Source organism: Hypomesus transpacificus, chromosome 10 (genome assembly GCF_021917145.1).
Source record: "Hypomesus transpacificus isolate Combined female chromosome 10, fHypTra1, whole genome shotgun sequence".
NCBI classification, from domain to species: Eukaryota; Metazoa; Chordata; class Actinopteri; order Osmeriformes; family Osmeridae; genus Hypomesus; species Hypomesus transpacificus.
In genome coordinates, this window is record NC_061069.1 from 6998108 (window position 1) to 7020220 (window position 22113).

The 22113-nt window shown below is 41.9% G+C and overlaps 3 protein-coding genes across 3 annotated transcripts in view; 1 reads left to right on the forward strand and 2 right to left on the reverse strand.

Annotated features, from left to right (window-relative positions):
- Positions 1 to 56: 56 nt before the first annotated feature.
- Positions 57 to 4329, reverse strand: LOC124472439 (metallophosphoesterase 1-like). Its single transcript, XM_047027271.1, has 9 exons — positions 3847 to 4329; positions 3562 to 3670; positions 3374 to 3477; positions 3036 to 3116; positions 2534 to 2642; positions 2260 to 2337; positions 2058 to 2180; positions 1683 to 1823; positions 57 to 1581 (listed from the first exon to the last, which is right to left on the reverse strand). Exons 1-9 carry the CDS (start codon positions 4086 to 4088, stop codon positions 1396 to 1398), a joined length of 1173 nt encoding a protein of 390 aa, XP_046883227.1. The 5' UTR covers positions 4089 to 4329; the 3' UTR covers positions 57 to 1395.
- Positions 4330 to 8286: 3957 nt separating this feature from the next.
- Positions 8287 to 10439, reverse strand: LOC124472564 (cathepsin Z). The gene is made up of 6 exons (XM_047027485.1): positions 10271 to 10439; positions 9954 to 10117; positions 9551 to 9730; positions 9284 to 9434; positions 8953 to 9118; positions 8287 to 8852 (listed from the first exon to the last, which is right to left on the reverse strand). The coding sequence occupies exons 1-6, from the start codon at positions 10408 to 10410 to the stop codon at positions 8739 to 8741; spliced, it is 915 nt and encodes a 304-aa protein (XP_046883441.1). The 5' UTR covers positions 10411 to 10439; the 3' UTR covers positions 8287 to 8738.
- A 3430-nt stretch (positions 10440 to 13869) lies between these two features.
- The window catches only part of LOC124472562 (piezo-type mechanosensitive ion channel component 2), a 42281-nt gene continuing 34037 nt past the window's right edge, over positions 13870 to 22113 (forward strand). Inside the window, exons 1-3 of the mRNA XM_047027482.1 lie at positions 13870 to 14493; positions 19156 to 19251; positions 21983 to 22108. Coding sequence (XP_046883438.1) covers positions 14430 to 14493; positions 19156 to 19251; positions 21983 to 22108 — 286 coding nt within the window. The 5' untranslated portion in view covers positions 13870 to 14429. The remainder of the gene's footprint in view (positions 14494 to 19155; positions 19252 to 21982; positions 22109 to 22113) is intronic.

The following is a 22113-nucleotide window of genomic DNA, read 5'->3' on the forward strand; positions in this document are numbered from 1 at the left end:
CTGCAGTGAAGACCAGACGTTGCAGCGCCATGCCTTTTCGTTTTTCCTCCTTTTTGTTTTGAATTTCACAGCTTTAAGAACATTGGAAATCCATTGAAAGTGTCCAAATTGCAACCTGGTGTTGTTTTAATAGGAACCAACTTTTTTCGATATGAAGTATGTCTGAAGTCTGTAAATGTGTGCGCATGTGTACATAAAACAAACATAGACTCACAGACACATTGTGTGTGTATGCGAGTGAGTGTACGTTGTGTGTAATCTTTTATAAATGTATGTACATGTAAATTTATAGGTCTATATAAATATATATGTACAATTATACATGTTTAATTATGTGTGTGCCTAGGTGTATACATACCTATGTATGTGTACGGTAAATATGTATACATACACACATAGGAAAGCATGATTAGAATGGAGATGAATAAATGAGAGCGTGCAATATTAGGAATTCTTTGGTCTTTTGGAGCCATACACAATGGCACAGGCACTATGAATGTGTGAACAGCGCCCAACAAGACAAGCTCTTCTCCTTGTACAAACAGCATCAGCCTTTTCTTCTACAGTACACGTCTATCCTGAAAAGAGTGTGAACTGACTGGAGGTGTGAACCCTTGTTTGGCCTAGGAGGATGATTAAATGACATTTTTATTTTCTTTAAATAAAGAGGCACATTAGAGGATTTTGCGTTATTTCCATGTCGGTGTTGACCTTTGTTTGTATTTGTCTTCGTAAGGTTTTGATTTTTCCAATCAAATCTCATTTGTATTAGGTAGGATGGAAGATGAATAGTTTTGCACACAGTAGACCTGTGTGTCTTACTGCCATATAATAATAATCCAATCTGGGCTCATTTAGCTTTATTTTGTACTGTACATCAGAAATAATTTATTGTACAATAGTGGTGATTGGGGTGACACAAATTTGGCACATAAAATCATCAGAAATACAAATTTGGCACATAAAATCATCAGCAATATAAAGTTAAGAATGTGACTGTCCATACTTGTGCTTGTGTCAGGAAACAGCATAAGTAGAAATCAGGGACGTGAGAAGCTGGGCCAGAAATACATCACTGAGAATGTCCGCGAGGGAGAGACGGCAGTCAAGTAGACGGTCCTCAGTCTAGATCAACGCATATTCACTTAAAAACAAGTTATGTACAAACTCTGCTTGGCTCTTGTTGCAGTGGAACAACACATATCCCTCCATCGAAGGAGCGAAACAAGTCCACTAGGAGGACAACATCCATGGCCCTCCAGAGGGTGAAGTTGCCCATAGGCACTGGTCAAAGATCAGCATATCCGTCTGTAGGTAATCCTGTCCTCGTCACATCCGGAATGCCAACCTGACCTGAGACCAGTGACTGGGGGCGACATCACCCTACTCCTCTCGTCAGAGGGACTTGTGCTTCCCCAGAAGACACAGGCTGAAGCACTGAAGTAGGCCTTTCAGCCACAGACAGTGAGCCAGGAGAAGCAACAGCAACCCCGCACCAGCTGAACAGTAGAGGACAATGACCGTGCTCTCCTCAGGCAGGAAACACTTAGATAGAGCATAGCTGCCTGCTGAGAATGACCCCTGAGAGAGAGAGAGAGAGAAAGAGAGATGGGGAAAAATAGTTAATCAGCTGAAAACGGCAACAACAGGAAGTGGATGGTCCGATCAGTGAGTAAGTTCACCAAAATGAAGCTGGGGTTGTTGCGGTTCCTCCAGCTGAAGGAGGGCACACTGATCTCTGGGTACTTGTTGTCATGGAGAACCTCACATCCACTGTGAGTGTGACCACTCAAGATCAGACGGGGCTTGAACCACTGCAGCAACTAGGAAAAGAAAGGATCAATTCAGCTAAACTACGCTCTTCACACTATTTTTGATCCATGTAGTATGGACCTTTGGCCTCCTGAAGTTAATAATGAATGATTGTTGTTTAGTATCATACCAGGCCTCAGCTGCCACCTCACACACCTCCTAGGCTTGTGTACTAGCAATATAACAGGTGTAAGCGCACGCAAAGAAAGGTTCGATCGTGGAGGGACTCCATCACATGCACCTACCCTCTGGGAGGCTTCCTTAGACAACACGTCATACTTCTCTCTGAACAGCAGATGGCGCTCTTCTGGAGGGGCAGCGTCAACGCCTCGGCAGCTGGCGTCACTCACGCGGTACAGGGGGTAATGCTGTGGAGAGGGTGTTCAACATGTGTTCACGCTCGAGCCTCTGAAAGTCTTGCTACTGAAGTGTATTGTGTGCGTTTACCTGCATGATGATGGGCAGGGCAGGAGGATAGCTCTGTGAGTCTCTGCAGTACTCCTTTATTATGGTGGATTGGGTATACTGTCAAAAAGGGTCGATCCATCAGGTTGGTATACTTTATAATGCTTAATTCATCAACTGGAATGCCATTTCATGAATCTCTATTTAAGCCTTCGGCCCAGGCATCCACATACTGTACATGGAGAGTACATTGTGACGCAGATTCAATACAGATTCCTGTCTATAGAGCCACAGTGTAGAGAGGGGTTGTCCTAACCTGGAGAGAGCAGTTGAGGTCTTTAGACAGACGGAGCAGTTCCTTCTCCACAGCCTGGCATATGGGGCACCCATCGCCATGCAAGGCCACGCTATTCACCAACAAGAAGCTGGGGAAGCAGAGAAAACCACAGATGGCTGTGTAAGCGCGTTGAATAGGTAAAACTCTCAGTATAAAGAAAGAAATATTGCCCATCCGCAACATTGAGGGCTAGCTTTTTTGGTTAGGTTAGGGTGGCTGGTTAAAGCAGTGTTTTAGGGATGGTCGTCCCATTCGCAAGTCAGGAGACCCGGATTTGCACCCAAGTATGGGCAGATTGGGAGGAAGCTCTACTGACGAGTGACACAAGTAAACGGCCATCCTTGAGAATGACAATGTAAAATGTCAGCCCTATCTTCTACTTAAATGATTGTGGTCCTTTTATTGTGAGAATGAAGAGAATGTTAGACACGTCAAGGGTACAACATGTTAATGTGTCCACACTGGGTTTCACGTTACTCACTTGACTCCTTTCTGGGTGACGATCCTGGTAGAGGTGGCATTGAAAACCTTCTCAAAGCGTTGTAACTTAAACCAGTCCATCCTGTTCGGGGAAATGAAATAACGACCAGTCACTAGACTTGGACTGGTTGTGCAGTATGTGCTCCTGTGTATTTGTTGCCCTTTTTCCCAGTAAACACATTTGAAATCAATCAGTTGCCACCAGTTATCACCCGTGACAAAGGAGTTTGTCAAAGTGTTTGTATTTGAAATCAATTCAATGAATAATTGACTTGACAGCAGTATCATGTACAGACTGAAATGAAATCGTGCTATCGAGACAAAGGAGTCCCAGCTTACTCATAGTGAAAGCCTATATCATGGTTTCCAACCAGAACTATTAGTTCTGTTTCACTAGTGTGCCTGAACATTCGCTGGAATCGCCGTACGTCATCCTCCCAGTCCTGGCGGGTGAATGTGAGACATAGACGCGTTACTTATTTCATATTCAACATAATCTGATCTATAAAGCTACGGTGGGCACATGCCTTAGGTGAGCTCCACTTTCCCTCATCGAAAATATCCCCCAGTATGAACACGACCTCTGGTCTCAGCAACCACAGCGCAGTCTGGAAAGACCTCTCCATTTGCCATTCCCTGTGCGGTACGAACACATGTCAGGTCACCCATCATGTTAACACATTGTGTTATTGTTGACAACTGAGCAATACTGCTTTATCAACATCAGCTGCCTCGGAAGTCTTAAGTCATTTACAGATCTAAATACATCCAAAACGTAGTCACATACATACGTATTCAAACGTGTTTATTACCTTCGCAATTTATCAAACCAGTGTCCTCCGATAGCTCCAAGGAGATGAGTGTCTGAAAGCACCATTGCGCGGAGAGTTGAAGCCGCTGGCTGTCCGTCTCCTCCTCGAACATTGTCTATCTTCGGCCAAGAACACTTCAATATGGCTGGGAAATATATGAGGTATTCACAGAAAAGAAAAACAGTTGAAACCACTCCAAACAAAACAACTACAGCGGTCCATTTGGCGCTAAACCCCGGCATATCTGTTTTGTTTGTCTCTTTGCATTCTCTGTACTGGCGCACTGATGGAGCGATTCATATCCCCTTTCACCAGAATGTCAGCATGACAGTTATTGCATTGCATTGTTCAGAATTGCATTGAATAATTTGTTATCGATATAAACTAATCCAAAATTATTTTCTTCGAACTGATGACAGCATGGGCCTGTGAACTTGATTTCGCAATAGGTCTCTATCATTCAAGTATTCGCAGAGTGGGTGGGGGTGGGGTGTCTGTGGGGGTGCTCTCCTCTGTCACCACTTCCGGGGAGAGGAAAGAACTAAATGGTGACACTGTCATAAAAAACATCTGTCATTTGACGTCTACACAATTTACGGTGATGTACAATAGCAGACCTGGGAAATAATATAAATCGGATAGATAATGGACACTGATGTCACAGAATATACTTACATAACTTCGTTCACTTCACAGCGTGAGAAACCAGGCTCAAACAAGTGTTGACTAAAACAGTATGATATTGTAGACTACACATTGCCGAAACGACAATTTAGCTTAATACAATTGAGCTATGTATTGGTTTGAAAATCCGAGACAATAGGCTATGTTGGGATTTAACCAAGGATTTATTTGAGCAGAGTGGTGGTATTAGCCTTTAAATGATTCAGACAGAGATAATCAAGATTAGTTTCCACATGGCTTACCAGTGAACAGATTCCAGGAGTTACACCAGTAAATGTACAATATTGCTTCACAGTCCTGTTCATCAAATCCCCTACCAGAGAAGAGAACACTGGATCAGTGCTACCAGGGGCGCCGCCTGAAATTTTGGGCCCCATGAAAAAGAAAATACATATTTATATTTTTTAATGATTTCTATTTGTTTTTCAATTTTTGGGGGGCCCCTGTCAGTCAGGGGCCCATAGAATCGTCCTAGCTTACCCCCCCCCCCCCCCCTATGCGGCGCCCCTGACTGCTACACTACAGTAAGTAGAGCCTACAGCGCTGTCCCTCGTGCAGCACTGGGTCACTCTGACCATACCATGGTCCATATAATTCCCGCATACAGGCAGAAATTAAAGCTCTGTAAATCTGTTATGAGGACATCAAAACAGTACCCTCACTGGTCCTGGCCTCACAGGACCAGTGAGGCCAGAGGCGTTGTTAGACATCAAACTCTACTGGGGCACAGGCCCCTAATTCATATCCCTTTTTTCTTTCAAGCTTGCTGTGCACAATGCACTACTAGGCTATAAAAACTCCCCTTGCTTAACCCACTATACAACAGTTCAGGGATGCATATTTGATATCAGCTTTGGCAAGGACATCAATAGCTAATGCAAGCACGCACATTTATTCGCATTAGTTTGAGCGCAAATACTGTTTGAGCTTCATGTAATATTGTTTTTAGGTTTTATTCAAAATAAGATGAACAGTAGGCCTATCATTTAGAAACTATCTTTAGTTTTGTAATGTTTTCTTAGCCTACCTCAATTCTGACTTGAGTGCCGAGTCCGACACCTGGGGGGTATTCCAGAAAGCAGGTTATGTGACATACCCGGGTAAGTTAACTCCCAAGCTGACACCCAGCATTGTAATAACATTAGTGGTGGGTTACGGGGTTATGTTGCATAACCTGTTTTCTGGAATCCCCCTGGACTTGTGTGTTGGTGCTGCAGTGGCTATTTGGCAAGCTCAGCAGAGGGCTGACATGGAATTCTGCATGCATATAGGTTTGGGTTTTCGGTTAAACGTTTTTACAAGCGGTGATTGGGATACTGTGTAACTGTTTTTTTGGGATTATCAATCTAAATGAATGCACTGACTTTTGAAGTTAATTGTTAAAACTGGGGCACGTGCCCCAGTAAAAAGGGTCTAACGACGCCTCTGAGTGAGGCTATGGAGGATCTGCGGGCGTGCTTGGACTGTACTGACTGGGATATGTTCATGACTGCTACCAATAGTCTGGATGAACTCACAGAGGCTGTGACATCATACATCAGCTTCTGTGAGGACTGCTGTATTCCAACACGCACCAGGGTGAACTTCAACAACGACAAGCCCTGGTTCTCAGCAGAGAAGGTTGAGGTCAGAGAAGGAGGAAGCTTTTAGGAATGGGGATAGAGACAGATTCAATGAGTTGGAGAACAGGTTTAGCAAGGCGGAGAGAGAGGCTAAACGACTGTGCTCAGAGAGACTGAAACGTCAGTTCTCTGCTAACAACTCTGCTTCTGTCTGGAGAGGACTCAAGCAGATTACCAACTACAAGGCACAAGCCCAGAGCCCCCCACTCCACTAAAAACTCCCGCCTGGCCAACGACCTGAACATATTCTACTGTAGATTTGAAAGACAATTGGACAGTCCTCAACTACCCCTTTCCACCCATGATGCCTCCCACCTCCCCCCTCTACAGTGACAACTCTCTCCATTCAGGAGGGTGAAGTTAACAGACTTTTCAAGAGGCAGAACCCCCGCAAAGCAGCTGGGCCGGACTCTGTCTCTCCTGCCACCCTCAAGCCCTGTGCTGACCAGCTGTCTCCAGTGTTTACCAACATCTTTAACACCTCCCTAAGAGACATGCCATGTGCCAGCCTGTCTCAATTCCTCCACCATCATTCCTGTGCCCAAAAAGCCAAGACCAACAGGACTCAATGACTACAGACCCGTCGCCCTGACCTCTGTGGTAATGAAGTATTTTGTGGGCTTTGTTCTGGCACACCTCAAATCCATCACAGACCCTTTCCTGGACCCACTGCAGTTTGCCTACAGAGCCAACAGATCTGTGGATGATGCCGTTAACATGGCTCTCCACTTCACCCTACAGCACCTGGACTCCCCAGCATCCTATGCCAGGATCCTGTTTGTGGACTTCAGCTCTGCCTTCAACACCATCATCCCCGCCCTGCTTCAGGACAAGCTCTCCCAGCTGACCGTGCCCGATTCCACCTGCAGGTGGATCACAGACTTCCTGTCTGACAGGAAGCAGTGCGTTAAGCTGGGAACACAAGTCTCTGACTCCCAGTCCATCAGCACCGGACCTCCTCAGGGCTGCGTCTTCTCTCCTGTGCTCTTCTCCCTGTACATCAACAGTGCTGTTGGTGTACAGGGAGAAAAGCACAGGAGATGGATGACTGTTGCACCAGTCATCCGTCTGTCAACTACTGAAGTTTGCAGACGACACCACCCTCATTGGGTTAATCTCTGACGGGGACGAGTCTGATTACAGGTGGGAAGCTGACAACCTGGTGACCTGGTGTAGCCAGAACAACTTAGAGCTCAATGCTCTTAAGACAGTGGAGATGGTTGTGGACTTCAGGAAGAATACAGCCCCACTCACCCCTATCCCCTTGTGCGACTCCCCAGTCAACACTGTGGAGTCCTTCCACATCCTGGGCACCATCCTCTCCCAGGACCTCAAGTGGGAACTGAACATCAGCTCCCTCATCAAAAAAGCACAACAGAGGATGTACTTCCTACCGCAGCTGAAGAAATTCAACCTCCCAAAGACAATGATGGTGCACATCTACACAGCCATCATTGAGTCCATCCTCACTCCTTCCATCACCATCTGGTATGCTGCTGCCACTGCCAAGGACAAGAGCAGACTGTAGCGTATCATCCGCACTGCTGAGAAGGTGATCGGCTGCAATCTGCCTACCCTCGAGGACCTGCACACCTCGAGGACCCTGAGGCGTGCAAGGAAGACTGTGGCCGACCCCTCCCATCCTGGTCACTCCCTGTTCCAGCTACTGGCAGAAGGCTGCAGTCCGTCAGGACCAAAACCTCACGCCATAAGAACAGTTTCTTTCCATCTGCTACTGGCCTCTTCAACAAGGCCAAGGACTCCAATTGACATTCATTCACTTATTTAACTATTATGAGTCCATCTAATGGCAATTACAGTATGTATAAGCCACCTTCTCAGTATCCGATTGCCCACTCACGCTGCTCATTCTTATTCTTATATATATTTTATTTTATATTTAAATTGTTGTATTCTTCTTAGAAATAGTTAAACTTTTGTACTTTCACTTAATTTAAGATTCGTATGTTTAGTGTTTTGCACTTCCCTGCCTCAGAAAATTCTGTGTTTGTATAACATACATGGCGAATAAACCGAATTCTGATTCAGATTCACATTTTTCGAATAGTCTTACATTTTACAATTTTGTGGAATTAGGTGACTATGTCCTATCTTGTTCTATGTTTTCCTTTTTGCCTTTTAATGAAAAGTATTAGGAGCAACAGTTGGTTATTTGTTGATGTAGCATATCAGAGCCTTCATGCAAAGAAGGCTTGGGCTTCCTCTTGCACTGGCAGTTCAGTGAAGAAGGTTACAAACTGCATTACATATACAAACAAACATTTTGTGAACAATATCATTTGATTTATTTCAGTAAAAGTATTTAATAAATCTGCAGTAAAGCTAAATGGTGGATTTGAACAACTACCATAATCCTCTGTTTACAGTGAGTTGTTTAGCTTAAGTGTTTTGTGTTCCAGTGTTAACATTTGGTTGAGGGGAAAGTTTCCTCCTTCTCATGCAATTATGAAACAACTCGCCATTACCAGAGGGTAGCTTATTTCTTTAAATTGTGAATGTATATGAATAAAGTCCCTTTGCTTAAGTATTTTTAATATACAATTTTGTAGACTGATTTGCCTTCCACTATGTTACGATGGGGTCTCCATATGCACATCTCTTTTCAACTGCCAGGTTGTAAAAGTTGCCTTTTCCTCCTTTGTAAGCACTAGTGACGATTCTTGCCCATCCATATTCTCCCTGCAAGTAAAAAACAAACACATGTAGCCTTTAAGTACAAGCACAAGGTGAATGCCTCCAAGGATGGTGAACAGATCTGGGAGATGCCGGGTAGACTCACCCAAGGTTCTCCCCACGAGTTCCTGACAACCCAGTACTCTGTCCCATCCTCAGTCACACCCCAGCCCGCCACAGATATTATGTGGTTCATGAGAGAAAGAGGGTGGAATTCTGCAAATAGCCCTCCGGTGTACGCCTCCAAGCCAGCAGTGGCCATTACTCCACAGCTAAGAGACAAGATACAGACTAAATGTAATGTGGCACTATACAGAAATCACAATTGGGATTTTTCTGAAATCATTTAAGAGCATACAAAATAATATATTATTCTTATATATTTAGTACAAAGTCAAATATATAGCTTTCATTGTAATGCTAAAGAGGGGGCTTGCCTGATGGGCCCATTAGTGTAGATCTCTGCTTTCATCTTGTCCCGGCCAGACACTTCTCCATAGTCTCCTACTTTCCATAGTGTGTAGTTCTTCACAATGTCACAAGACTCGAAGAAAGAGCATGTGCCACACTGGTTGAACAGCTCACATTCTGTTGGTCGGTGACAGGATGATTCCTATTTCATTAATATGTCAAAGCAATAGATTTAAGAACTAAGACATCTAAAACATGATTTTATAGAAATATATAGATAAGGTCTACGTTACTCTGATTTTTGGCCTGGTAGTTATTGCACGTTTCATCAGGGATTCCTTTCTCGTGCGCATAGGCGTACACTCCTAGATGATCCCCTCCGTAGCAGGATCCTGCCCGTCCACAGTCAATCACATTCTGGACTGACAGGTATGCAGACGGCCAGGCTCCTTTTCGTTTAATGTTGATTCTGTCTTGAATAGAACATAAAACAATGCGCTTGACATCGCCTTATGTTACTCATTACATACACGTCATATTCCTGTCCAACTGGCAACAATTGTACGTGTTAATTTTCACTTTACTAATGTTCTTGATGCGCGACAAAAGGTAATTGTTGGAAAAGTTACACGAGGCAAATTGTGGTAGGGAGACACACGACTTGGTTTATTAGTGATTTTATGGTGACAGTGGTACCTGCGAGCGCACTGGTTGCTCCCATGGCCCAGCACGAACCGCAATACTGTGGAATATGTTGGTTGCGCGTGATGCTCATATAATTTTTGCCATCGATGCTTCTCCAGTCCCAAGTTAATGGGAGATTGGAGATGTTCACATACTCGTGAGGTCGGGGGGATGTCCTGCGAATGAAACCATGTAGGCTATTAATGTATGACGCATCCTAGGCACTCCTTTTTTTACAATCAATGAAGTTACTTCAGTTGGGGCCAGGAAACCTGAAGATACACAATACACTATGAATTTTGTCATAATTCTAGTTGAACGATGCTTACTTTACACTGCTTGGTCTATTGTCCCTGATGGGTTTGTAACATGATTCGGAGAGTTTGTTCATGTCATTGCCAACCACAACCTTTAAAAATAAAAAACCTTGTAAAAACGACAACAATAACAATGTGATAGGCGACGCCATGTTTCCCTGTGTCTTCTTCGGCAGAAGTCTGATTCCAGACTTCCAGACACTGCCCTCTATCAATAGACGGCCAAACAACAGCTCATGAGGTTAGGCTGCTGTGATTCCAGATGGTCAGATCCATTATAGTTGTAATGTAAGTGTTTTTAAGACGTTTAGTTCTGCTTGCTCACAGTCTGCAGTTTAGGAATACAATGGTCCCACTCTTTCTGCTTCCTCGTTCACTTCCTTTATGTGTGTGTGTGTGTGTTTCTTTTACATCCAACAGAGTACCTCAAAACTCTTGCATAGACAAACGCAGTCATGAATAGATTTTCCATACTCAACATGAAACTTGTAAAACCATATCCAAACCCTATTGACCCTATTGAGTGCATTTCCTAATGTACAATTAAACTTGAAGGCTTGGATGTACTAATTGTTAACTATATCAAAGTGACCAGTTGAGGTCTTCATGAACCATGTACAGCTCTTACGGCGGAGTTAAATGATAAACCCATCCCCACTTACGGATTTGTGATGTTGGAAGTTCTATTAATGACAAATAGCATATAATCAAATTGCATGTACATTAGGTAGGTAATGAACACTACAGGAGCATAACACTAATTATTAAAATGTCAAGTAGTATTTTGTATCATTGTATTGTTTGTCTTTACACGATGGTTCATTTTTATATTTATATATTTCCTTTGCAACTGGTAACTATAAAACACCGTGTACATCATCATATTACATTAAATTAAAGGTATCTATGCAATTGACAACCTTAAAAATACAACAGGGAAGATACAAATGACTATACTATGATCAGTGTATGTATTGCAACAGTATATTGATATTGAAAAAATGTCCCTGCAACTAAACAACAGCCTCAAGGTTGGCAGGGCTGGGGGTTCATAGATGACCCTTGGTCTCTGGGGTTAATGCTGTGCTGAGAGCTATGATTACTGAACACTCTGCACAGGAACTTGCTAAGATACACAAACAAGCTTCAATAATGCAGGACTTTAAATGCCAACTCAGTCCCATGATAAATCTAAATGTAGTAAATGTTTTAAGATATGATGTTGTTTTACTCAACATAGGCAATGAAAGGCTGCTTTTAAATAGCCATACTTGATGATTGGGTAAACATCCTGAACTAACTGGATGCATTAACAGGAAGTTTATGACTGAGTTGCGACAATATACCTTGACGCGTAATTGCTTCATCAATAAAAACTCTGCATCATCCATCAATCGATTTAGATTTTCAGAAGTCTACATAAACATAAGAAAAGAGTATATTCAGATCAATAACTATAACTATACGATAGACATCAGTCATATACAAAAGTTACGCAATGCAATATTGTGTTAATCAATACACACTAAGTGAGATAGACTGCTTTTTGACATTTTGATTTTAATAATATTTCTTTCATGATTTAAAGCCGTTTTTAAGTGTTGAATTTATTAGATGGATTGAGAATTGATGTCTGACATCTCTTAGGATGTGAACCTTTATCTTTAACAACCACAGAAAAAAACGATAAAATATCTATTTTAACAAGGGTGTGCGAAGTTTATGTCAAATGAATCCATGTTTAATTGAACACAGTTGCAGATTCCACACACAATGTCTCCAAGTGGTAATTCTTTTTGCATCTGTGACTTCCTTTGGTACATAAGTTTCCCGGTCAACGAGTGGTGAACCAGAAGTGGTAAATGACCAATATAAGGTCCCACAGTAAAATGTGAGTCATTAGGAAATGTATTTGTCTTGTTACTTGTCCTAACTTGGGAACTTTGCTTTTGATTACCACCCACATCATGCACTGATGTTTTATTTTCTTTTGAGGTATTTCCTTTGAGACCATCTTGACCTTTCAACAATTCTGTTGCTCTTAAAAACATTTCCTAACATTGGATTTGATCAGTAACGAACGAACAGGATTTCACTGAGATGCCTGAGACATACAAACCATAAACTATTCACGTCACAGAGAGCCTTAGATTCAACATAAATGAAGCCAGTTATCCCGTACCTTTACCTTTGCCAAACGTAACATTTTATATGTTTATTTTGCTGTACATTTCTCTGCCTGATGACGTGTTCTCAAGGAGACTTATATCCTCTGACATGTATATGCTTGATCTGGATGTGCATTGGAGAAAAATACAGACAGGATGTTTCACATGCCTTCCGACCAGGATTGAGTACCTGAAGCTGCACCCTCTGGCTCAATAACTACCTCTTAAGGAATTGATGAATAATGGATCAAAGACAAATGGTTGCTTTAGATATCCATCTATTTGATGGACTGAGAAGGAGAATAAGGCTGATCTTCAAACAATAGAAACAAAATCAATGTCTAACATTTTTGAAGTATTGATTAAGAGGATGCTGCTCAAGCACAATGTAGAATGACTTGAAACTCCCTGGACATCAAATGTCATTTGAAATTAACCTCTTAGCTTTAAACTGGGAATCAACCCCCCACTATACAAATTATAACTTCCCCGTTACCATTTGTTTTATACACGTATATAATAGTGATTATTCATGGTGCCACATGTTGTGCAGTTAAATGCTCTACAGGTGCTCATCTCGGTGTTCTGTTTTAAAAAACTCTAAAAGGCCATTCTATGACGCATTTATGGACCTAACGGTCTAATGCACCTGGAGGATTTACCAGAATATGTATCACCATGTCAATAAATAAACATGCAAATTATTCATGTACATTAAAAGTGACTCATCTTAAGACCAATTTACAAAGATTTGCTGTTTCACAGGTGCAGGCTTAATGAACCAACTATCAACAACGTAGGCTACGTATAAAAACAACGTTCGCTATATATTCCCCACATGTGCTATGTGTTTTTGCTTTGTGAATTTATGCGCTAATCATCAGTGGTGATATAATGACAAGACAAGATCAGAGCTTGTCTTGCTGGAATGTGTTTACTACTTCGTCAACTCATACACACTACAAAGCTGCAACCATAGGTGTCGCTCTCTTAACTCTTTGTAATACTGGAGTTTACACCGTTACTAGAATTTCAAATAATAGAATGTAGCTAATTTGCACCCAAAAAATTACATAAAATAAAATTAAAAAGAGACTAAACTCATCTTATATCCATTATACATTTCATTAAAGAAATCTCGAAAACGTTTTAAACACCTATTATACTGCATGGTAGCTGTATGTGTCAATTAACACAAACTAATCACTCTTGAACAATAACAACAATATACATTTCGGAATCAGATGCATGGGAACTGATCTACTCCCTGACACCTTATGCCTTTGACGGATTGGGCTTCTAGCGATTGTTGGGATGGACGTGGGGAGTTACAGGAAAGGGTCCCACCTCTTGCTCCTAATTATCAGAGAGCAAACCGTTTACTCACTGTAAACCTCTGAATGGCTACCATAGCTGTCAGTCAGAAGGTGGTCCACAGTTAAACCAGAAGTCGGAAAGTCACATTTCTCCAGTGCGTCAAAACGAAAGACCGGGGAAGATGGACTTAAGAACCACAGTTCTTTTTTCGTATATAGGGTAAACCAGCTACTATACCCACACTACCTTGAAAACTTGTTGACTGACTTTGGAGATAGCCTGTTGTGATATGCCTCGCGCACTGTTACTACTGTGCGCGCACCTGAGGCAGGAGACAATGTTTGTATAGTCTGACCATGTTGTGAATTAGAAACATTAGGGTTCAACTGTGGGAACAGTTGATTTTTGAAAGCATTAATTTAATCATGCAGTCCGATAAAATTGATGGTGTGGAGACCCTTGATAACGCTTCTACATTTGGAATAGTTGAGAAGATAGTTAAGACAACCGGTGGACAGATGTTGCCGTATGGACCGCTAGTCTGGAAGGGTCTAAATGCACCTGCATAATGCCGTCATACATGGGTTTTAAGAGAGAAGAGGACTTTTTAACAGGGAAGCCAGAAACCAGTGCGTGAGACTACCCTGTCCAAGTTTACTTGGTTACAACAAACGCTTTCCAAAGAGATGGCTTCCGAAGTGGTGTGTGGACTGATCTTCAGATTGCTCCTTCCAGTATGTCTAGCTTCAGGTAAGTTGATCTTGTCACCAGGTTACGCATCTCGGCTGAAAATGCCAAAAATCAAGGTAGTGGCTAAATCAGCTACAAACTCCCCCATCCAGGTTGCTTGTAAAGTTGTGACAGTATTTGGCCAATTATACTTAGAAGTCTCCATTTGATTTATTGTGTTGTAGTATTATTGTATGTACATGTTGTGTTCAATTGCTATTAAGTTATTAAAAAACAACAACGATTGTAATCATATTTCTCCTACATAATTCACCTCATTAACTCATAAGCGTTACACTTCTTTCTACTCACTATAGAGCTCAACATTTCGTATCTGATACAGGAAGAGGCATTTGGATTGATACAAAAGTGCTACAAAACTTAAAAATTACTTATTTTTATTCACATGCACCTTCCTATTTCCTGTACTAAAGCCTGTACTATAATTCCAGCCTAAGAATCTAGCTGAAAATGTGCTTGTTTGTATCCTTGAAACAACAGTATATTTATTTGATATAATTATAAACTTTATTTTCTATTTGTCTGGCAGACAAGCAATTCTCATGATTGTATCCTTGCTGAACAGTTGTCACTGGAGTTAACATTTAATTATTGAGAAAATGTGTTTCTCTTGAATGTGCGTGAAATAATTGACACCCTGAGGGTGAGAAGCTTAGTAAACTCTTTGTTAACACCCAGCCTTAGGGACATATTTTGCTATTGATACATATGGGAATTTGAACATATTGATCCGCTGCATGTACTTAGCCCTTTAGACTGATTTGATAGCATTTGTAATCCCTATTGATCATTTGTGTCTTAAATTGTTATGTTGTAAATAGATCCATGTTGGATCCCCGTTGGGCTGTGATTGTGAAACTGTATTTATTTATCAATTAATACAAAGGTTAATCTTGCTATTAAGCATGCTATTAGTGTGTAATGATAGTGGTCACATTCACAGAGGTTTACCCAATGTGTCAGGATCAATTTATACTGCGGTAAGACACGATGAAACAGTATTAACGCATAACCAATAATGAGGTTTCACCATGGTGAGTGTAAGCTGTGGCTGAGCTGCACCAGGGTGCTTGCTGGAGATAAGCCCCGGACAGTATGACCATAATGCATCACTTGACAGTCTGAGTTCAGCCTTCTTTTCTAGAAGCAATTGTGAGGCTATGCAGAGTCTCCATTAATTTGTGGAAAGTCGTTTTAACAGTATGAATTAATAATGCAGTTGTAAGGGGGAGAAGAATTGCCTTCCCGTTATCGTAAACATGCCTTTAATATTTTATGTTTTTTCAAAGTGCCAATAAGCAGGAGTCAGTCACAAGAAGATCTAACAGTTGTTGAAATTAAAGACAGAGCAGTCAGTTTTGCAACATATGGGATGAGATTGTTCGTCACATATGAGATTGTTCGTATTGATACACCTTTATTGATAAAAAAGTCAATATGTATGCCATTTGGATGTTATTTCATGTATGTGTAAATATAATAATTAATATAAGTTATGACATAAAAATGCAAGATGAGTTTCAGAGTTCCTGTCAGGTTTTGAATGTGAAACACCACAACAGGTGTTATTAGGTGACAGTCATCACTCAGCTCTTTTATGCAGTTGTGTGTGTGTTTGAGGGTGTGTGTGACAGAGATAGAGAGAGAAAGAAAGAGTGTCCGGTGATGCAGTGAGAGCCTCTTTCCCTCTTCCCCCAGGTACTGTGAAAGAGGCAGAGAGCAAAAGAGAAAGGGAGAGGGAGAGGGAGAGAGAGAGAGAGAGAGAGAAGTGACGTTGCTTCTCCTGTGTTCCCTGTTGCTCGTCTGACATCACCTCTATTGAGAAGCAGAGGTCTGCCTGGCCCATGTGTACACAGTGATAGCCCTATAACCACATTCAACCTGCATTTGTCTGATGAAATATGTGGAGAATACTGGAATATGACCCTTGTGTCCGGATAAATTAACATCCAGTTATTACACATAGATAAGGGGGGCCTATGATGAGCAGCAATGTGGGTCTAATATCCAGTAGGGGGGAGATATATTGGACATCATCTCATTTTTATGCTTTCCCTCTGGAGCTTTGTATCTTGTTCAAATAGTTTTACCTCACATGACACATGTAGTTGGTTACTTGGTCAGAAGTTTAGACCTATATAATGTAGAATATTTCCTGTGATGGCGACATTGAGAGCCCGCTTGAGGGGGGTGGCAGCAGATTGATGTTGAGGATGACTGGCTGGAAGATTGACTGTCTGGATTATTGGCTGGCTGACTGGCTGACTGTTTTCCTTTGCCGACTGTTGTGCTGGCAGGGTGACTTGACTGGTGTCAAATGATGTGCACATGATTGTCCCCCAGCAGTTGATCACTGGTCCATGTAGATCCACTATGCTGGTATGGCTTCTAGTATCTCGCCTCACCGACTCTAATTCTCTGTGCTATCTCTATATTATATTATATACACCATTGGATTTAGCTCCAGACAACAATGTCATTAAAATGGTAAATCTCTTCAAGGCAGTTAGTAAAGCCAAGTGTAACCTCCTCTTTTGTGGTGGTTATAGGACATTCAGTTATGTTTCTTCTTGGTCAGCCCGACCCTGCTTCTTCCCATCTGTTATCATAACATTTATACCCCCACACCACGTATTTAAATCAGCTTGACTGGTTTTCGATTCTAGTTTAGTGTTTTTTTCCAATTTGGAGAGCTGGTTTTTCATCTGCTGTAATAATAAGGTTTGTCTTTTAAAGACAAAGAATTGATTCATGGGTGGAAAGGGACTTTTCAGTAGTCCAGTGTCTCAGAAACAATGGGGTTTATTTTAATTCCTTGTGTAAGAATCCTTAGATCATGACTCATGAAACCAAATGGTCAGACCAGACTGTGGTAGTGTCTGTCTGGGTGGTATTGTGGACTACCCGAAGGAGATAGAAAAAGACTGTGAAACATCCAGCGGACGAATAATGGGGGAAACACAGACGGGTTACGAGACTGTGAACAGCCCTGGGACACACACCCAGCCAGGCTGTGAACAGCCCTGGGACACACACCCAGCCAGGCTGTGAACAGCCCTGGGACACACACCCAGCCAGGCTGTGAACAGCCCTGGGACACACACCCAGCCAGGCTGTGAACAGCCCTGGGACACACACCCAGCCAGGCTGTGAACAGCCCTGGGACACACACCCAGCCAGGCTGTGAACAGCCCTGGGACACACACCCAGCCAGGCTGTGAACAGCCCTGGGACACACACCCAGCCAGGCTGTGAACAGCCCTGGGACACACACCCAGCCAGGCTGTGAACAGCCCTGGGACACACACCCAGCCAGGCTGTGAACAGCCCTGGGACACACACCCAGCCAGGCTGTGAACAGCCCTGGGACACACACCCAGCCAGGCTGTGAACAGTCTCTATGTTTCCCTAATTTACCAGCTTAGTGTAGTAGTTTGCATCGGCCTATGTACAGTAAGCATGGAGATGGAGAGAAAGAGAAGAGAGACAGAGGGAGAGAGGAAGAGAGCCAGATGGAGAGAGAGATTGTGAGACAGAGTGAGAGAGATAAAGAGAGAGAGAGGGGTACAGTAGGTTTAGGCCCTATATACCAGCAAGATAAACATACAGGGAGACAAGTATGTAAAGTATTGACTGTGCAAAGACAAGTATACGGTATACATCATTTTCAGCAGTGAAGTGTATCTTTTCAGTCCAAGTCTGCTTATTTTTTATATGGCCTCTATCCCAAACAGCTGGTAAAATGATGTTCACATTTCTATAAACATACTATACTGTTCACTCTCTCTCACAGGGTTTTGGTAATTTATATCCTTATGTTGCGTGAATATGTCATATTTAGGAGTGCTTGGTAATTAGTAATGCTGGTCTTCATTATCTGCTAAAAGGGACAGAATGACATACATGTAAAGTTAAATAGATCAATTAACATTTTGTTAGTCATGTGTCCACTTAAAAGAACTCAATAGCTTTCAACAAGATGTTAAGTTACAAAGATAATGTTAAAGTCCTGGGAGAATCGACTTCAGAAACTTGAGCAAAATACACTTTGAACCAATGCCCTCAGTACGGCAAGATGAGAGTCTGTGATCAACGCCTTGGCTCAGGCAGGTAGAACCACGGGATGCCACTCTTTAGATGAACTGTTTTGCTCATCCTGGTGCATGAGTGCAGTTCATCCTCTCTGAGCAGCGAAAGGTTAACTGTCATCTAGAGTTACAGGGTAACGGTAGTTGTTTTTCACAGTTAAGAAAACGGAGGGCGGATGTCTACATAACTGTTATCACTAAACAGTGAAAGGCTCTCACACAAGAGTGCACTGAAGCTGCATTGCAGGCATCTTATTCAACACAAACAGCCTTTAGCCACAGCCTGTACTGTATGCATTTGATTCATTGACATAATAAATCTCTAATAATTGTTACGTTGCAAAACACTAGCACTAAAAGATGTTTGGCCTATATTGCACGTGTTGATGTGATTCAGTAGTTATTATGTTTAAAAAAGCTAAAATCCATATTAATTGTAATGCCAATACTTGTCAAATAAGTGTAATTGTAAGCAGGATTAATGAATTGCAGTTGTGTGCTTTTTTGTACTATATTGCTTAGTAGCTCTAGTGATTTGACTTGTTTATTAACCCATGTTTTGTTGTGTTTGCAGCTTGCTTCTTCAGGTACAACGGCCTGTCCTTTGTCTACCTCATCTATCTCCTGCTCATTCCGCTCTTCGCAGAACCTACGAGCACAACAATGCAGGGTATTTCCGCTCACTAATTCTTACTTAAGTGTCACATATTCAATGGTGCAACGTCACTAATCACTTGTTCTAGAAAGCTTTCCTATTTTTGAATAGCCAATGGTTCTCGGTAATGTTATTGTTTTTTCCGATATGTCAGTGACATCTCAAGCTTAGATAAGGATAAGGCCTTGCTGAGGGTATTTCCAGAAATAGTTTAGAGCAGCTCAGTTGAGTTCTGAACTTAGCTACTGATATTGAGTTGTTGTAGTCCAAGCTAGAAATATGGCCTAATAATTACTACAATGGAAATGTCCAAATCAGGCGTCTGTTGGTAATTGATCTGTTTCAAATATGTATCTGATACATAAAGTATAAGTATAATAAGGACAGGCAGGTGGTAGTTTTTATTGCTCAGCACTCTGGTTATTGGAGTGACCTCACAGAGCCCTCACAACAACACCTGAGGGAAGGTCAGAGTCAACGACCTGATGAACGTCACCAGTCTGTCTACCTGTGGTTGTGGTTGGGAAGAGTTGAGCCAGGAGAGGTTTCAGTCTCGGCCGGCACTTCCTTCACCACAAGCAGTTAACAGGAGGAATCTCACCTCACGTCGCCTAAACACTTCTTCTTTAGTAGACCACACGTTGTCTTTAATAATACATCAAGCCATATAGGTGCATCCAGCGAGTGAGCTGTCTCTGTCCGTCTCCTGCACATAGAACAGGAAATGAAGGAGGAGAGACAGAGTGGAACACTTACACTCTCATCAATAGTTAAATAGAGTACGGTACATTCTGTCACGGATAGCAGTTTGCTTCACTTTATCAGTTTGATATAGTGATGCTTTAGCACTTTTATTCTGAGGTACCACACAGTTATTTAGACCTAATTCAACTATCAGATATGATATGTTTACTTTATTTAGGTTCCCACAGCCCTTAGACAACTGTTTTAATCCAGGAGTCCCCACAGAACATAGGAGGTGTAGCTGTTGGACTTCAGGTGGTTTACAGTTGCTGACATTTCTATAGCCACAGCACACATTGTTTAGTCTGTGTAAACAAATAAAACTGAAGGATTAAAAAGATGAATGGTCGCAGGCGTAGGATGGTAATTGATCTCGTCATTCTTTTTTTCAGTGGGCAGTTAGTCAGAACCATGTACCATCTGTCTGTCTCGCCAATGGTCTGTTCTGGGAGAAGGATATAAGGATATAACCAAATACACTTCATGACCACATCTATAGACTAATTTACAAATTACATGAAGTAGTAATATGCTACCTAAAAGTATATGTTTTGGCAATTGAAGGATGAAGATTCGGTCCAAATTGCTGTTAAGCAAGCATTGTTTATGTATTTTGAAGCAGAGGCCACACATACTTTCAACAGGTGTGATTCATATTTTAACATTGTTTTAACATCTCTGTGAACTTGTTGTGTGTGCTTAACTACTGTTTGTAGTTTAGTAGAATAGGGATTCAAATAGAAGATCAAAGCTATAATCTCTAGGTAGTGCTTTAGGGCAGTTGAGATGATACTGTGGGATTGAAGCTAAACGTTTTTTTTTTATGGACCAGAACTCTTATGGGCAATTGAACCTCTAATGCCTTCATGAAAATGTCTGTCTGCTATTTTATACTGTATCTCCTTTGCAGAGGAAGTAGTTCTAGCAAACCCCCAAAGGTATATTCTGTAGACGGTACAGTACATTAATATTTCATTGTATTGTTTAGTTTATCATGTTTGATTGGTTGCTCGGAATTCATAAGAATTATTATTCTATGTTTCAAACTTCGTAGTTTTATATCTTTCGTGACTATCTCAGGATAAAACTGTTTGTAAAACTGGTACATTTGCATGCTGTTTTAAATGCCCCAAGTTGGAAGTCAGTGAAATAATGAAAGAATTCTGAAATATTATGAGGAGGAAAAAAGGAACAGAGCCAAAGTATGGGCATTGTCTAGAGCTTAAGGACCCATCTGGACCATGCAGCTCACAAACAGCCTCTCCAATCCAGCATTAACAAGCATTCTTATTCCTCCTTATTACTGTCTGGGGAAATACTATAGGCGATTAGCACAAATAGTTTCACTTCAAAGTTTAATAAGTCTGGCATGAATTGCTGTTGTTGAGCATTTGATAAGGTTAGCATATGATGACCTGCTGCTCCATGCTAGGGCAGCTACAGACTCCCACTATGGCCAGGATATGGTTCTGTGCCATTGTGAAGTCTTGCTGTAAGTGTTCCCTGCAAGGATGTAGTAAAGTTAACGAGGCTAAGGGCTGGAACAGTGGAGTTGTTGTCCCATCGCAAAGCACTTAATGTCCATCCGACCAAACTTTGTTTTTGAATGTCCCCTCGGAAATTAAGAGACAATAACATACTGAAGCCTCTTTAATTCTCTTACGCCTGCCACTTTTGATCAAACAAAGTGTCTGTGTTTTATATAAATGAGTGGGCCCTGAGGATGAGAGTGCTATTCTCCTCGCTTAAAGGGGGTCCGTAATCCTACTGAATCGAATTATCACCATAACAACTCCTGAAATTATCCCAAATACCTGTAGGTGTGCAATAAAAGCCCATGTGTTGAGCAGCTGTGAGCGCTTCTCAATCTGCTGATTCCGCTCTCATCCTCCTCATTCGGAGGTCCAAACTGCTTGAAAAACACTACATTTCTTAATCCCCCCTCCCCAATGTTGAAGTTCTAACTCCTTGTTGTTTGTTTGTTTGTTTGTTGTTTCTCCAGGCCACACCGGGCGTCTGCTCATGTCGCTGTGTTTCACCAGTATGACATTCCTACTTTTTCACATCATCTATCAGATCACCGTCAACAGCCTTTTGGCAGCCAACTCCATCGACCCTGGCTTCAATTGTGAG

What these genes read in the sequence shown, in the direction of transcription:
- LOC124472439 (XM_047027271.1), bottom strand. Translation starts at nt 4,088, where the DNA reads ATGCCGGGGTTTAGCGCCAAATGGACCGCTGTAGTTGTTTTGTTTGGA. An exon ending in GATATAGGCTTTCACTATGA is followed by an intron (nt 3,117 to 3,373) that starts GTAAGCTGGGAC and finishes TTCCCCGAACAG; the next exon opens with GATGGACTGGTTTAAGTTAC. An exon ending in ACCTCAACTGCTCTCTCCAG is followed by an intron (nt 2,338 to 2,533) that starts GTTAGGACAACC and finishes CCTTTTTGACAG; the next exon opens with TATACCCAATCCACCATAAT.
- LOC124472564 (XM_047027485.1), bottom strand. Translation starts at nt 10,410, where the DNA reads ATGGCGTCGCCTATCACATTGTTATTGTTGTCGTTTTTACAAGGTTTT. An exon ending in AATAGACCAAGCAGTGTAAA is followed by an intron (nt 10,118 to 10,270) that starts GTAAGCATCGTT and finishes TTTCATTCGCAG; the next exon opens with GACATCCCCCCGACCTCACG. An exon ending in TACACTAATGGGCCCATCAG is followed by an intron (nt 9,119 to 9,283) that starts GCAAGCCCCCTC and finishes CTTGTCTCTTAG; the next exon opens with CTGTGGAGTAATGGCCACTG.